The 19284-nt window shown below is 19.8% G+C and overlaps 3 protein-coding genes across 3 annotated transcripts; all 3 read right to left on the bottom strand.

Annotated features, from left to right (window-relative positions):
* Window positions 1–2380: 2380 nt before the first annotated feature.
* Window positions 2381–3340, bottom strand: MKS88_002623 (uncharacterized protein; the record flags this gene model as incomplete). Its single annotated transcript, XM_067215647.1, has 2 exons — window positions 2381–3121; window positions 3254–3340. 2 exons carry the CDS (start codon window positions 3338–3340, stop codon window positions 2381–2383), a joined length of 828 nt encoding a protein of 275 aa, XP_067074053.1.
* A 1997-nt stretch (window positions 3341–5337) lies between these two features.
* Window positions 5338–6313, bottom strand: MKS88_002622 (uncharacterized protein; the record flags this gene model as incomplete). The annotated part of the gene is made up of 2 exons (XM_067215646.1): window positions 5338–6093; window positions 6227–6313. 2 exons carry the CDS (start codon window positions 6311–6313, stop codon window positions 5338–5340), a joined length of 843 nt encoding a protein of 280 aa, XP_067074052.1.
* A 9988-nt stretch (window positions 6314–16301) lies between these two features.
* Window positions 16302–18595, bottom strand: MKS88_002621 (uncharacterized protein; the record flags this gene model as incomplete). Its single annotated transcript, XM_067215645.1, has 10 exons — window positions 16302–16469; window positions 16649–16690; window positions 16877–17053; window positions 17198–17249; window positions 17409–17519; window positions 17675–17753; window positions 17954–18021; window positions 18102–18156; window positions 18435–18533; window positions 18580–18595. The coding sequence occupies 10 exons, from the start codon at window positions 18593–18595 to the stop codon at window positions 16302–16304; spliced, it is 867 nt and encodes a 288-aa protein (XP_067074051.1).
* Between the last annotated feature and the right edge of the window lie 689 nt (window positions 18596–19284).

Here is a 19284-nt window from a genome sequence, read left to right as displayed (position 1 = left end):
ATTACTGTATGACAATGTAAAAATTGATATATTATATTGTCACTTCATTACATTTTAGGTACATATTATAGCACTATACATGACCCTTCTTTAGTATACTTTAAACACTTTCATCCTTACATCCATACACTTTTTAAAGATTAAACAGAATTTTTTACCTAGAAAAAGGATTATACTTAATATTTCGTAAAAATTCCAAAAAGCAATATTTATTACGAAATAAATAAAAAAAATCATTAAGTTTTATATTATATAATAAAGTCAATATGTTAATTTGATCATATACTCAAACATTTTAGTGAATATTTATATTTCTCAAAATTTTTCTTTTTTTTTTGTATATTTAAAGATTCAATAACAAATAAGTATATATAAAATAATTTATATTTGGGCTTCAGTTAAAGCTATATTTATATTTTTGTAAAAAAACAAAATTTTATAATTTAAGGACGCTGAATTTTATTTTCATATATCATATATACTTTTTCCTGTTGAATTTTTTTTTTTCATACAAATAATTATATTAAATTTTTTAATTAAGAACTCTTTTTAATTCATTGTATTCCTTACAGTTATAACATATTATAATAATAAAATTTTCAATAACATATTTAATATGAATGTTGCGTTATTTGTGTATTTAATAAATGTATTATTTGATACAATGATTGCAATATCCATGAATTTTTTGTTATACTCATAAGCAGCGCTAGAGTTACGAAATTCTGTTTTATTCAAGATATAATATAAAAAAAGAATATACATGTCTTTTTCTTTGTAAATAAAAAAACTTTTTTATAGATGATAATATATTCTTTAATCAATAATTAACATATATAATTTATTATAAAAATAATTATTCTGAATTATAATTTATGATTCAGATAATGATTATCTATTGAGGAATTTATAAGGCTATTAATTTACGCGCTATTTTTCTCGTTATAGATAGATTTAATGGATTCAAAAATTCAGACATATTTTTATGTTAAATAGAAATATAATATATATCTTATATTCAAGGTTTTATAAAAGCATAAAATGTAGTAATTATACAATGTTGTGAGTATAACGGTAATAAATAAAATAGATTGTCCACTATAATTTTAATTCTCATTATATTTTAGAACCCCAAATTATTGGTAATTATCAAACATTTAATTTTCTTCGTATGATGCATATTATTTTTGTACGTTCTAAGTAATACTATTTAAAAAAAAAAAAAAAATTAGTAATATATATTATTAATAATATAATTCTTTTATCACTGTAAATTCGATAATTGATCTATTACTCATGAATTAAATTATTCATTCTATCTAATGTAAATTTTAGTGATATACAAAAATAATAGTACAGATATCATTAAGATATTATTTATAAATGTTCTATTACTTAATCCAAAATAAATGATATTTAGAAAGAAGTCCAACAAATTATCTTTCAGTTTTTCTTAATTTTTTTCCAATAATTTAATCTTTTAATGATATATTAAATAAAATATATAGATTGCTAAAATATAAATTTTCAGTATAATATATATTCAAGTAATTAGTGAAAGATTAAGCACTACCATAAATACAAAAATAATATAACAGTTGGCTTAAAAGTATCATTTAATTGAAATTATTTAGAAAACCCAAGTTTGTACGTAGTTGTTTACAATCCATAAATAAAAGTACATTATTTTATTATATATTTATAATTTCACACTTTGAATATGTAAAAAACTAAATCTGTTAAAAAGCTTTTTACAACCAGTACCTTTTATAAAATATTTCTCATAAAACATATTTTATAAAATAAATATTAACAATATTTTTTGGTTAAAACAAAATTTTTATAGGTACCATTGTCACCTAGTTTATTAATATACAGTCTCTGAAATTAATAATGACTTATTTATCGTTAGTTTAACAATAACAACGCATTTTCTTAGTTACATGAGTAAATAATCATTTAAGAGTAGATCCATATAAAAATTGTAAAACAAAAAATTTTAGTAAAGTAGAAATTAACAGCATCCAATGCAATTATATGAATTATTCCATTATATATTAATTTTAACTCATGTATGTATGTATCTATCTATATATATACATTATGCATAAAATCAACTTTAAGATGCAGATGCATATATGAAGAAAAAATATTTACTTAAATTAAAGTCATTCCTTAAATACAAATTGAAAAATATACAAACAGACAAGAACTCAAATTATCAAAAAAACAGAAAACATATATTTTTACTGTTTTCTATAAAAAAGCCAGTATGCTTAGATGTATTTATAAAATATAAATAGTTATTGTTATAGTTACGTAGTGTATCATTAATGATATATTTATATATGTTAAATTCACCTTTACAGGAGAACACATATTACTTCTTATTTAATCTTTTTCTAAACTTAACATTTTCATATTTTATAACTTTTTTATAGTAGTAAATCATCCCTAATATAAATGTTAAAACAAATATAAGGATAAGTACTCCATAAAAGAAAATAGATAATACACATACTTTATTAATATTGCCCGATGAAACTTTGCCTAACAATGAGGTCAAATGTCCTCCTACTCCCAACACATTATCGCCTCCATTTTCCGTTGGGTATAACAATCTTAATAAACCTAGCAATCCACCAGCTTTAAATTTCTCTAATGAAAGATCTAATATGGGTAGCATAAATATCAAGATAAATAACATATATAAAGCAATTCTTATTCTGCGTTTTTTACATGCTACTTTTTTATATTCTTTATATTCGATAGTCTTGATATTTTTAACATAATCTTCATAATTAAGTTTTTTAAATATATTTTTTTCAAAATCTAAACATTTTTTTGTTTTAGTTAAACCACATTTATTTTTTTCAATATTTTTTCCATATTCCTCAATATACAATGAACTTTTACAAGATTGTTTGTGTTTTCCTTCTGTTCCTTTTTTATTATTAGATATATATATTTTTTCTTTCACTTCATTATTTGGCATTTCTTCTTTAAAATTTACATTACTTGAATCCTTACCCTGTTTACATTTTGCTAATAATCGATCATTTCTATTGTATAATTTTCTACAAATATTGCATTTTTCTTCCAAATTATCATTTAAAGTGCTCTAAAAAAAAAAGAAAAAAGTAAATATTTTATATTTAAATGAAAAAATATTCTCATTTAAAAAAAAGGCTTTAATATAAATAAATAATTATAATATAAACAACACAAATATCTTTGAATAACACCATAATACCAAGTCATTGTAAAAGTGATATATCCAAGGTAAAAGTATAAACGTTGAAATTTTAATAAATAAGAACACAATTTTTTGTTCCATCATAAATTTTTCCAATGTTTATTATATATTCAGAAAAATTATATTTATAATAAGTATTATATATTCAACCTAATATAGTACTATAAATTTTTTTTCAGTTGTTTATTATTTCATCATAGAAAGATAGTAATATTTATATATGTAAAATGCATTTCACAGTAAGTGCAAAAATTAATTTCCTTTATAAATATATAATAAATTTTTAATATTTACGTTATGAACAGAGAAATAGCTTTTAATAAAATTCTATAATTTTAATTTATTCATAAATATTCAAAAGGTATAAGTTAATTATTCAATATAGTATAGTAATTACTACTTTTATTTGTAGAAAATTTTCATTGTAAAAAAAAAATTTATGATATATTAATATTTTTAAATACTCACTTAATTTACAGTATAAGGCGTATATAACATAGATCTATTGCCATATGTTATATATTTGGATAGGAATTCCTAATTTTAAAGATGTTTTCCTATTATTAAATCTAATATCTATGATATTACACTTCGAAAAAATCATATATTTAATTTATAAAATATTAGCTAATATAAAAAATACAATAATTGTAATAATTAATGAAGTAGCTAATAGATTGTAAAACTTTTTTGGTTTTGTGTAATATAACACATTTATTATTTGCCACATAAAAAGGTACTTGAGGTTAATTTTTACAATATATTTAGAAAGTTCAATTTATAAGGTACTACTCATTTTACGAAAAATTATATATACATTAAATGTAAATAACGATTTATTTTTTATATTTTAGTAATATTTTTAAAAATTTTAATCCCTAATAAAATTTAAATTGCACCATTATTTCTAAATGGATATCTTTTGAATTAATCCACCTAATATTTTTATTCCTTATCCACATATGTATATTTGAAGAAATATTAATATATTAGAAAAATAAAACAAAAGGACACAGTGAAATAAGTATTTGAATATTTCATATAATTACCATAATTTTAAAAATTCAAAATAATATAAATTTACTTACAAAATTAATATAAAGGTTATTTAATCTAAATTAGAAATAAGAAAGTATAACAATATGATTTACAAAAATATAATATTCAGTAATTTTTGTATTATCCATTTTAGAGAAAATATATTAGTTTTTGTTTAGACTCTTACAAACTTATTTTGTTAAAAAGATAATTTACATATACGTATTAAAAAAAAAATACAAATAAATAAAAATTATTTTTTTTAATAACATATATAGCAAAAAAAATGATCTCTTCGAATATTTCTGCTCTATTTGTGGTGTAAACCACATAATGACAATTATAAAATCATTATATGCCCAAAAAATTACTGTAAAAATACTAAATAAAATATTATTTTATTTTTCTTCTAAAAAAATATTATTTTTTCTGCGAATAAATTAAGAAATTAACATAGGAGAAAAAAAAATGATATTTCGAATACTATTATATAATTCAAAAAAAAAAAAAATATATATATATATATGTACAATGCATATAGTAGTTTCCTTTCATTATACAAAAAATAAATCACATTAATTGTTAATTTAAGAATAATAATTCATTTTATTTATAACCATAAAAAATAATAATTTTATACTAGAAAATAATAAAAAAAGTAATTCAGCAATATTTATACTTAACATTTAAATTAGTAAATGAATTCAATAAAATAACATTAACTATTCCATTATATATTAATCTTAACGTACAAATATATATTTTTCGTTGAAATTTACATAAATATAGAAATACATATATTAAACCATAATATATAATACAATTCAAGAAATACATTAAATTACAAATGAAAAAACTTCCAAACATACAAATTTACAAAAAAAAAAGAATCCTTTTTTTTTGCATTTATGTATATATATGACTACATATATGCATGTTTATATTTAAAATATATGCAATTATTCATATATTTAATGTTTCATTAAAGATATTACAGGTAGTACATAACATTAAATGCTTCTTTACACAAATAAACATATTCCTTACCATTCATTGAACTCTTCTAAGAATTTAATTTTTTTTTGTTTTATAACATTTTTATAATAATAAAAAATTCCTTGTATAATTATAATACCTAATATTATGATAGGTAAACAATATATGAGAACACCAAATATTTTATATCCTATAAATTTATGTTCATTACATGCAGAGGACATTAAATTGGTAAAAAATCCCCTAGATTCACCACCCCCTTGGGGTTTTGGGGTATTAGATCCTAATAAACCACATAATATACCTAATAAAGTGCCAGCATTTTGAAATTTCCCAAATGATAAATCTACTATAGGTAAAACTAATACCAATATAAACAATAATAAAAGTAAGCAAAGTCGCAAACCGTATTTTTTACGTTTTAATTTTTTGTAATCCTTATCATTAATCAACAACATTTTTTTAAAAAAATCTTTATCACCGAGTCCATTCATTATTTTTTTTTCATAATGATTATATGACTTATGAAACATGGTGTTTTTATTTTTCATAAGTTGCTTAATCAATTTTTCCTTATATAATAAGCTTCTATATAATTTTTCTTTTTTTTCTTTGATCCATTTTTCATTATCAATTATAAGCGATTTTTCGCTCTTTCTTTTTTTGCTATATGGCATCTTTAATTCTAAATATCCAACATACGGATAAATATCCTTTGCATAAATTCCTAGTAATCTATAACTTCGTGTATCTAATTTTCTGCAAAAACCATATTTATTATTCAAAAATTTGTCAAATCTGCTCTAAAAAAAAAAAAAAAAAAGTAAATATTTCATATATGAATGGATAAATATTCCCATTCTAAAAAAAATAAGTAACAAAATTAAATAATAAAAATGTGAATAATATGAATGCTCTCAAGAAGTTTTATCATACCATGACACTGTAAAAATGACACATCCAAAATAAAAGGACATACTTAAAAGTTTTGATAAAAAAGATAAACCTAATTTTTTGTTCCATCTTATAGCCCCTAATATTGTAATATATAAAATAAAGAAAAAAATAACGTCACATTCTACACTTCCTACAATAAAAGAATGCCTCTTTTATTTTTTTTAATACTTCTTCTCAAAAAATTAACATATATAGAATAATTTAATACATAGTAAAAAAATAAAAAAATACTTAAAAAAGGATTCTTTAAAATTTAATAATTAATATTATATATAATAAATTAACTTTAAGTAATATAACACAATTTCAATTCATTTAAATATGTTCACAATATATAATTTAATTACATAATAGAGTGATTAAATAAAGTTTTTTTATTATTTTTAATTAATAAGAAATATTGAATTTATTTACAACATACAATGTATAAAATATAGGTATATGTCATCATTATAGATATTTCTAGAATAATTACTATTTTTAATTTTTGGTACTAATTATTCTAATCTTAAATATATTATATTTAGGGAAATACAAATATTATTCATAAAAAAAATATTAATATTTACAACATTGAAACAAAAAAAATATTAATAAATTCAGAAAATATATGTTTTATGTAAAATTCCGTGTTTTAGTAATTATAACACATGCATTATTTTATAATATAATTAAAAAATTAAATTTATTATATACTACCTAATTTATGAATATACATATATTTTAAAGTAATATAATAAATTATTTTTTATTTTTGTGCAATAATTTTTGAAAATTATTATATTTATTTAATTTTAATTTATGTTATTATTTGTAAATGACATATTTTTAAATGCATTACTTTTTCCTTTTTTTTATTAAACCTATATATTTAGAAAAAATGGGAATATAAGCAAGTGTAATAAATGAATATAATGTGCTATTTCCATAATAATCTTGATTGAGTATTGTATTTATTTAACTCCATCATGAAAAAGAACTCATATTTTTTGTTATAAACTTATAATATGATATATATTTGAATAATATTTATAAAGAAAATTTAAACCAACAATTACATATCTTCTCAAATACTATCACTAATACAGGTATCATTTAATTTAATTTTGGTATACTTATTAATCACAATTAACGATCTCTCACATACATTATTACTAAAAATTAAAATAATTCTAATATATATGATATATCTTACAAATATTCGGAAATACAAACTAAAATTAATTTATAGACACGTGTGCACTTTTTACAGTAAAGAATATAATTATGTACAGTATTATAACATTAAATACTAAGGGAAAAAAAAAATGTATTTAGGAATTTACTGAAATTTTGTTTTATTAAAAATTCTGTCTAATCATTATATTATGTTCTTTTAATTTATAAAATTTTCCAATGATACAAATAGAATTATCCCCCCATTAAATTATTAATTTAATTATTTATGTGAACCGATACTAATACTTTATCCATTATTATCAATTTTATTATTTTTTAAATTAGCAAACATATTTATTAACTGTTTATATTATTTACTATATCTTTTAAAAACCTAAAACTACAATTATGTATTATATATGAAAATTTTTTAATATCTTGTTTATATTTTTTCTAAATCTTCGTCTTACTGTATCAAACACAAATTGAAATTATAAAAATAATATATTTCTCTTCTTTTAATAAATACAATAAAAATGAACTTATACTAAAAATTATACATTTACTTGTTAGCAACTTGTTAATTGTTGTACTACATTACAAAAATAAAATGTGTTATGTCAATGAAATATTAAAAGTTAAAATATCAGGAAATTAATGTATGTATATAATACATTTCTTATTTATAAATATAATATTTGTCACATTATTATGATTTCTCTAATTGTACTATATTAAGTATTTAACATACAAATTTTATTAAAAATTTCCAAAAATTAAATGAAATTTATTTATTATTTAATGAACTATTCAAATGTATTGAATACATTTTATATTGAAGCAAACACATATATCATAATGTGCACTAACGATTAATGTAATTCTTCATTATCATATATTTATTAAAGCCTAATATAAAATTACATTTTACACAAATGATCCATTTTTTATTCATATATTTTTATATAGTTTCATCTCCGTACGAACTAGAGCAATATTTTTATATGTATGTTTATTATACCATATTTTAATTGTATTAATAATGTATTTAATATGCATTTATTTCTAAAAATTCAACACATGTAATACAATTTCAACAAAACATTATATAATACTCAAATAGATGCAAATCGAGTTATAAAGACATAATATTCGTTTGTTCACATGCTCTTAATGTGTGACATATATATAACTTTAAACTATTGATTATATAAAAAATAAAAAAGGATTTATGGTCTTTTTTTAACTTTCGTATATTATAAAATTATTATTTTGAGTAGTAATAAATACCTATTCAATATATTGTTTTATAATTAAATGTAAAAGAAATACAATAACATAATAAGTATTAACCTGTTATCATGCACATAATTCATCACTCACAATATCTCGCAACAAAAAAATAAACAATAAAATGAACCCTAAAAAGAACTATATATATATTTACATTTCTAATTAAAGTTATACAGCTTTAAGTTGAAAAATTCTAAAAACTATATTCACATATGATATTCCAAAAAAATTGTAATAAATTAATTATTAAGCATATATTGTTATATTAAATACCATATATATGATATGAATAATTTATGTACATAATAGGAACATACACGCTTTTTTTCTATTAAATATATATAATAATTAATTATTCTAAGAGCTCCTCTAATTAAACTAAACTATTTGTAGAAATAATTTTCTAAAGCGCACTATGATTTAGCATATTATTAATCTCGCCCATTTTTAGGATTTCTTAAATATTACTTAGGTTAGAAGATAATTATAGATTTTTATAAATGTGAACACAATACATAAACCCATTATATATTGTATCGTTCCAAAAAATGCAGAAAACTCAAATATATATGTTATTGCTAATTAGAATGAAATAATATTAAATAATACAACACAAAAAAATTATCTTTTTCTATGTAAAAATATTTTTAATTTTCCCATTTTAATCTTTCAAACGTCAAAAACTTATTTCACTTTTATGCTTCAACGGGTGATATAATCCTAATTCATTTTGATTATGATTCATCTTTAGAAATATACATTATTGTAAAATATATTTTCTATATTTTCCATAATAAACTTCTATATTTTTCAAACGTACAGTTTTTAATGTGTCACAATTTATTTTTATGTTATTTACGAAAGTTCGTTCTAATAATTTCCTTATAGATATAAAACATTGCTATAATCTTCAATACTATATATTATCATACTATAGTTCTTTGTTCTTATAGCTTCAGTTTTCCAAATAAATTATGTTATTCAATATATTCTTCACCATCCTCTCATTTTCTGGTAAAGATAACGCGTTTCCTTTTAAATATTAATAATATATTTAATTTTTATATTCTACTTTGCTCTATGATCCATCAGATCTCAAAATTAATGCACTGCACATATAATATTTTCCAAGGATTCTTATTTATTATTGGAAGCAGCCTAAAAAAACTAAAATCAAAATTCGTTATTTAGAAAATATATATTCATTTTAATTTTAATAAAATATTTTGTCAATTATAAATTATACAATAAAAAGTACAGACAATGTGATTATATATGTAATAGATGTCCTAAATTTGTATAACAATGCATCGTATATATTAAAAGATATAATTCAAAAATTTTAATAAAAAGAAAACAAAAATAGATATTGTCCTTATGTCACTTGCTTAACATATGAACGAAATTTATAGTAATAAATCTTTCATCTGCATTAAACGTTCACTAACATGTTATTCTGTAATTGTTTACTAATTTTCATTGTATTTATTTATGCAAGACAAAGTGAAATAAAAGGGAAAATCTTCCATTGCTCCTTTTAAATTTTCTAATTTACATGTAAAACTATATTAATCATTATATCTACGTATTATTACTACGGGAAATATGCGTAAAGTAGAACATTAGAAAAAATTCTATTTTACGAGTTTTCATTAAATTTTTAAATTTAACATATATAATTAAAAGTATGAACTAAGACAATTATCCCCTAATTTTTGAAAAAAATACATAGTGTATTTCACATAATATTCCGTTAAAAAACTTACAAGGTTAATGTATAATATAAAAATTGGAGCATAATTCCGTTTCAAGAATACACAACTATAATAAAAATACATTATTTCAAATTTATTTCTGTAAAAAACCAAAAAGTGTGGTTTTTAATATTTATATCGCCGAAACGCGTGAAAAATCAAATAAGAAAAAAATATTTTTTATTATATTACATTTTCTTTTCTTTTTTGGGTTTTTTTTCCATAACTAGAATAACACTTATATACATATTTAGATATATCTAGGTTTATATTAAAAAAATAACATCATTTTATTCCTTATCAATTATATATAAAAATAAAAACTCTAGAAAATTATTCATTCAACGAATGCATAGTGTTTTATAAAAAAATATAACACCATTATTTAGAATATATTTCATATTTATTCCTTCCAAAATTTTCAGTTTTCTCAAAGAAAAATTACATTTATACTACTTAAGACCTAATGATTTTATTATTTATGTTTATTTATTATATAATTTCCATTATTTTTTACTTGTTGTTTACCCCTCAAAGTCTTCAAGTTCATATTCTAAATAAATGTTTATTGAACATATGATCGATATATATTTGCCTCGTATATTATTCATTTCTGTTCTTTAATTCTTATCCTTAATAAAATGTAATATTTACTTTATATTTATATCCTTCTTTGCATAAAAAAGAAACTCAAACTTTACTCAAAAAATTTTTTACAAATGATCTATAGATTTCCAATTATATTTTTCTCATTAATTTTATTATTCAACGTCTAAAATATAGCAATCACATATTCTCTATTTAATTATAAATTTTCAATATAATTTATACATAAATATTTTAAGCAGAATCTAATTAGCATTACAATTCGGAACAGTAATATTATAATAATTGATTTTATCTTTTAATTTAACTCTAACTTTTTAGATCCTCAAGTGAGCAAAGAACAATAATTAGATTATTATTAAAAAAAATATTATTTTTTTATGTATACATAATTTAACCCTTACATGGTAAGATTAAATATAAAACATTTTTAAGTATATTTTTTCATTAAATATCATTTGCTACGTATTTCTAACAAAACATATTTTATAAAATAAATATTAAGATAGTTTTATTGTAAATAAAAAAATAAATATATGTATATACAAATATCATTGCAAAATAATATTCATATATCCCAATACAAAATATGCAATAAAGCAATTTTATTGTTAATATAAACGTAATAATAACTTCTCTTTAATTATATTAACAAGAAATCATTCTATATTAAAACAAGACACAAAGTAGAAGACAACAATTTTTAGTTCATATATATATCATACGTGTCCTGTAACATTATATGCATTATTCTATTATATATACATATTAAAGTACAAAAATGTATAATTCATAGAAACCTACTTATGTACACAAATACGTATATTATATTTTCTTATTTTAACTAAGATTAAATAATGCAATAAAAAAACAAAAACCTTAAAACTATCGAATTCACAAAAACGAACACATATTTTTACTTATTTGTATCAGCAAGACTACTTTTACATATATACGCCTAAAATGTTTTACAAATTATATATACACTTATTAAGTATATTACTAAATTGATTACAGATATTTTTTCATATTAAATACTTCTTTATAGAAAGATATACGTTACTTGTTATTCATTTTAACAAGTCATTGACATCCTATTTTTATATTTTTCATTATTTTATAAGATATTATATATCGCCATCACAAGTATAATGGATAATACAGCATTTAATAAACAAAATAACATTATAGAAGAATAGAGTACTATATTTTTCTGGCTCTTTTTCTATAGTACTGTAACAAAATATCACTATTGGTTATTCTGTTCATTATACATTATTAAGAAACTTTAATCCTTCTAATATAAGTATTTCTATTCGAAGCAAGAAAAAAATAAAAAATATAGCAACTTCAAATATCTAAATCATAAATTTTAAAGTTTTTTATAAATTTAAATATTTTACTAATTTAAAAATATTCTCCCTATTTAGAAGAAAGTACACAGATACTCATAAATTCATAAATATAATTGTTATGAAGTAATTTATAATTGATTTCTAAATATATATGTTATTCCCCTGAAATTTTTAGATATCTATCATCCCATCTTTTCTCAAATTTATTAACCTTAAAAATGTAAATGGCTGTATCCACGAAATTATTATACATTTAATAAATATAAATATAACATAAGAAAAATGATTTAAAAATACCATTTTAAATATTATACATAAATAACTATGTAATTATATAAAAACAAAATTTCCTTTAACACCAGATACTTATATACATTTTCATATATAAACATACATAAGCATAGTAATTTATGATAATTATATGTTTGATATATATAAAAGATGGTAGTATAAATTATTCATTATTAATCCTTTATATAAGAGAAGTTTTTAACAAATAAAAAATATATTTATATTTTTTCAAGTATTATTTTGAATAAAAATATATTAATTATCGTCGAAAAAAATTTAATAAATTTTTAATTTCGTATTGTAAAAACGTTATATATAATTTTAAATATTTTCTTTATTACATATAATGCTTAGTTATTTTTTTTTAATTGGTCCCCAATCTTGATATAACTATCTTAATGTATTTTAGTAAACCTATTTTCTATCTATATTTAAGTACCTTCTTGTTATATAACATAAAACAGGTAATAATACCATGCTAAAGTATCATCAAAGTGTTAATTAATTATGTATATAAAAATAATTCCTTCTAACATTTTTAACGTATACATAATTTTTAATAATTTTTTCATTTATTATTATCTCATAAAAATGTCATAGTATGTATATATGTATTATGTGTTTTACAACAGATATAATGAATAGTAACATTAAATATATAATATAATATTTTTTTATCATAACGTTGTTTATAAAAAACTTTAATTGGTACAATATTATTTAAATATATTTTGAAATATTTAAAATATTTATATTATTTATTTAATGTACGAAAGTAACATTAATAATTTTCTTATTACTCTTTTGAAAATAAATTAAGAAAAAATAATTTATTAATTCATAATATATAGAAGTATTGAATTTATATAGGATATAAGACTTCAAGAATATAAAAAACTCATTCTTCTATATATTTAGAAAATAACTAATTTCAGTGATTTTTTTTTATTAAGAATTTTAATTTTATAAACGCCATATTTTGGAAAAACTGATAATTCTATTAAAATATTAATTATATCAACATTGTTATAATAGTAATAATAAATGAAGGAAACAGCATCATTTACAACTTTCTGTTTTAAATTATTCATAGCACTTGTACTACATTCTATGTAAACATTCGCACTTTTTTATATTATATAATGTATTTAAGAAGTAATAGTAATAATATTGTACCTCATATATGAACAAATGTATATTTAAAAGATAAATAAACAATTATATTTTTCTTGTTTTTTGTATCTTTAATTTTGAAAATTAAATTTTTAATTAAATTTTATTTATTATATTATTTCTAAATGAAATTTTGTAAATTTAACATCATTTTTTCTTTCTTTTAGAATATACATATGAATATCTACAGAATAAAAAATATGAAAAAAAAAAAAAAAAAAAGGAAAAAAGATTTAGAGTAATACTTTTATAGATGCAAAATCTTCACAATAACATTTGTTCAGTAATATCTTTATTTAATTCTATTAAAAATTAAAACACATATACTTTTTCCTTTTCAATATATTTTATCCTAAACATTTAAGTAATTTTCATAAATTATAATTAAATCAACAACTACACTAGTGTAATAAGAAAATAAAAAATTTGTATAATATTTGATTTCCTGGTAAGACATTGTAATGCACAATTTATCATACTCCCACACATTTTCCAACTAAAAATTAAAATTATTCTAACAAATATTTACCGTATCCAACAAATAATAAGAGCTTTATGATAAAACTCTTATATACATATGTATATCATGTACCTTAGCAAATACAATTCCATAACATGTTATAACTTTTAATATTAACAAGAAGAAAAATTAAAAAATATATTAAAATTGTTATGAACAAGATGGTCAATCCTTAATGTATATTACTCCAAAAATTATCCTTAATTTGTTTACCTGTAAGGGTATCTTTGGAAAAAACATAAAATCTTTAGACTATTTCTTAAGATAAGAGGTACATTTTCAAATGTTCCTACCAGGTGATTAATAATTCAAATGTCATTCATAATTTTGCTGCTCAACTTTAATATATATAAGAGTATTAAAATAAATTATAATTTAGTAATTCAAAAAATGTAAATAGAATTATCTCTAAAATCCATTTAATTTAACGTTATATTATTAATCATTTTATACAAAATGTCGTTTAATATATTAACTAAAATATATTAAAGCATAAGACATTCACAAAAGAATCATATCATTTTAATGAACTTATACATATAATATGCATTTTCTCTTACCTTAATATTATTAAATTGGGGATTACAAATAAGAAAAAATTAGAATTGTAGTAACTAACATAAAATTCAAAAATTCTTTCGTATATTTAGGATCCTGCTACAACTAAGATAAATTCACGTGCTATACAAAAACTTAACATACAAAAAACGTAAAAAATATTACTTATATATAATGCTGTTATTGAAAAAAAGGTGTTTATTGTTAAATTTATATACATTATATTTAACGGTTAATTGAATTTCAATGAAAACATATTATTCATTTTTATTAGGAAATTATAGTTTAAGAAAGAATAATATGAATATATCTGTTGCAAGACACTAGCTACTATAAGACCATAAAAAGGCCAAAAAGAATAATCTCTTAATGCTGTCCAAAAAAATACATACAATTATTCTTTATTACGAATATTTAAGTAATTGTTATATAAAATATAATCAGAACCAACAATTACGTAATATAAAAAATAAATTGATCAATGTTATTTAAGCTCTTCATTTTATTAAAAAAAAATTTGGATTCCAAAATTCATGTGCCATTAATAATTTATTTTTAAAGGAAAAATAATAGTAGTATATATTGATAATTCCTTATACTTAGGCTATGAAAAATATAAAAAAATAAACTAAAATTATTTTTTATGAAATTTTTCTTGAAATATATATTTTTCATAATAATTTTTTTAAGCGTTTATCTGTTATGTTCATATTTAATTAAAATAAACATGTAAAAAATAAAATAAAAATATTTTTAAACTTTTATTAAATGAAGAACTACATTTTATATTTAAAATAAAATTAATACATAATCATTTTTTTTAAAAAATTCTCCAGCTATTCACTTAAAATCACAATAAAAACACAAAACAAGAAAATTAAGATAATGTAATCAATATCTTTTCTTTTTATTTTAAGTTGCATAAGAATTAATTCTTTTTATGAAAATTTTCATATGTAAGTTAATTATCTATATTTTTAAATTAAAATACGTTTTCCGTTCTGTACATTCTTATTAATGTGTGATGAATATTATGAATATTCGTGTTCATGTTTAAGCCCATTTTACGCATATATAAACGTATTTATTTATGTCAACTGAGTTCTATCAGTTTATGATGAACTAATAATTTTACATTTATGATTTATAGTTTTACATTTTTTATATTCTTGTTTTCACTTTCTCATTTCTTATGATGAAAGTACCTACTAAAAATGTGGACAAATCTTAAATAAAAACAATCAAAATTTACATACAATTTTGATGTATTATAAAATGAGTCTGCTGCTAAGCTGTTTTTCAGTATAGCTAATTTAATCTAAACAACCTTCTGCACAAGAGTCTTATCATCTATTTTTATTTTCTTCCTTTTCTTTATTAACATCCTTAAGGGAAATAGCAGTTTCGATAAAGATTTTCATGGATTGGTGATATTCTCCTTTATCATTTATCAAAATATTGTCATGTGTCCCATTCTTAGCTATATACATGAACTTATTTTTACTCGGACATATCTACAAGAGAAAATAATGTAGCAAGTTAAGCAGCATAAATTAATTGCTAATATTCAAAATTTGTATACATGTAAGTATATATATCTATGTACGTGCTCACGTTTACGGTTTTTCTATGTAATCACGTTAACATATGTAAAAACATGTATTGCTTAGAAAAAAAACCATAATAAAAGTACCTCATACAAAATTTTTGAATGCTCCGTAGAAACCATTTCGTCCTAAAAAAGGTTAAATGTTAAAAAAACAATATATATATATATATATAAATGTATGTTTCTTTGTCACTCTTTGGTGCGAAATACAGTATTTCCGTTACATTATATATTATGAAATACATGATATTATTCCACTTTATTATTTTCTTTTCCATAAATTTTGATGTTTTTTCTTTTAGATTAAGTAACCTTTTCAGAAACATTAAATAAAATAGGTATGTGTAAATTTTTGATTGTTTTTTCATTGTCCATTCTCGTTCTAATTAGAAGATCATAATTGAAAAGGAAGAAATATAAGAAGGGTTTTTTATCATGTGCCATTCTTTCCATACTTAAAAAGGGATTCTGTAAAATCAGTCCATATACCTGTGGAAGCATCAAGAAATTTATTGTTCGATTTAAATAAATAAATATATATATATATATATATAACATATGAAAAGAGCACATATATAGAAATAAGCCAAATACACAGTTAAAAATATATTTCAATAACTGAAATGAAATTACGTCATTCTGGTATTTGGAAGCCGTCTCTAGAGCTACCGCTGCACCCATGGAACTAAATGAAAAAAAAAAAAATAAACACATATATGGATAAAACTATGTTATACGCATAAATAAGTGTTCAGTCACAAATAATACTACCATATAAACAAACAAAGACATGTGCACAGTTATTTCCTCAAATTATTTCATTTATTTATGAATATAGGATTACCTTCCGAAGATAAATATCTTATTCCTTTTACTTTGTTTTAAATGGTTTAAGTAAATATATGCATCTTTATAAAAGTATTCTTCTGATGGCGTTTCTTCATTCGTACCGCATCTTCCCGGGGCATTAATAAAAAAAAAATTTATATATATATGTATGAAGCTCATTCTTAACTGGAAATTGTTGAACACCATCATAACATTAAATAACTGAAGCATAACATAAAAAATATTTTATTTCATTTATCTACTGTTATTTCTTTTATGTACCCTCTATTTGGGCAAGAGAATATGTTTGCATCAACCCTATTAGTAATATAGTCAAATGTTCTAACATATTTTTCCAGGTCTAAAAATAAATATTCGTTATACAAAAAATAGAAAGGTTCATGTTGAGTAATAAGTAAATGGAAATTGCACAATATGGTAAATACTTATATAAATTCACATACACTCACATATATAAATATATATATATATATATACACGGTATTGACGCATAAATGACACTTAAAAAATCTTCGAAACAGAACAATTTTAAATTCTTACATTCTCCATTCCCCGGAAAATAAAGAATTACAGGTTTATTTTTGTGGTTTCTAGCCTTTACATACCAACTAATGGAACAGAAAATAAGATAAAAAAAATGATTATAACATTCTTTCTTTTTTTTTTTTAATATCTCTTTTTCTTTAACCATTTATGGGTGTATCCGTCCTCCGTTTTCACAAGAACTTCTTCGTAATTACTGCCTGAACAGAGAAAACCGAAAAAAAAAATTTATGAAAAATGGTAATTATAAAAAAAACACTTCTAACAACACTTTTACGAAAATGCATTTGGTATATTGCCTGGTTTTTGTGCCACGGTAGGGTCTAATTCTAAGAGAGGAAAATAAAAAAAAAATAAATATAATAAAAAAATAGTTTTCTGGCGTACATTACACTTATTTATTGTCATCCTTAATGACATTTTTTATTTTAATTTTTTTTTATATGTTCAGTTGATTTGGAGTTTCTTTCTATGGTACAATCCTTTCTCCCAAAACTATTTATTTCTTTCATTTTTTCTTTTTTCATCTTACTTTGTCTGTCAAAGATTAAGTCATCCTGATACAGATACACGTAAACTAAAAAAACAAAGTGCATAGTGCATGAAATTTATATTGATGATACTTGATGAAACACTCATTTTTTGTATTTTTTTGGTTTATTATATATTCTTAATTTTAATGTTCATTTACTGTTTATGAGTACACCAAAAAAAAATACACCCATTATAAAATACAAAATAAGTTTTACAGGCGTCATTGCACATACTACATTAATCATTATAACAGATCAACGATGTATGTAGGAATAAGAGACTCTGTTACATTGGAAATATTGAAATTGTACTTTTTTTATTTACTTAAAAATATTTACACAAGTTAATTTCTTTAAAAGTTAATTATTCTTTTTTTTTTTATTTTAACATTTCATATATATACCTAAAATAATTATAAATAAAAAAAACAACAAGTAAAAATAACAAAAAAAATGTAAAGCTTACATACTCAAATACATACAATTATATATATATTACAAATGCATTTACATTATTTTTTTTTTTATTTAAATAAAAACACTTCCTTTTCTTAAGAAAAAAACTAAAATAAAAAAATAATGTAAAAAAATAGCAGTAAAAAAATAAAATAAAAAATAATAAAAAAAATAGTAAAAAAATGCAATAAAAAATAATAAAAAAAATAGCAAAAAAATAAAGTAAAAAAGAGAAATAAAAAAGGAAGCAAAAAAAAGTAGTAAATGATACAAGTAAAAAAAGTTTTAATTATACAAATGTTAATAATATAATACATACTCAAAAATTACCCAATAAAT

Source organism: Plasmodium brasilianum, chromosome 8, assembly GCF_023973825.1.
Source record: "Plasmodium brasilianum strain Bolivian I chromosome 8, whole genome shotgun sequence".
Taxonomy (NCBI): Eukaryota; Apicomplexa; class Aconoidasida; order Haemosporida; family Plasmodiidae; genus Plasmodium; species Plasmodium brasilianum.
This window is presented reverse-complemented; position numbering and strand designations above follow the sequence as displayed.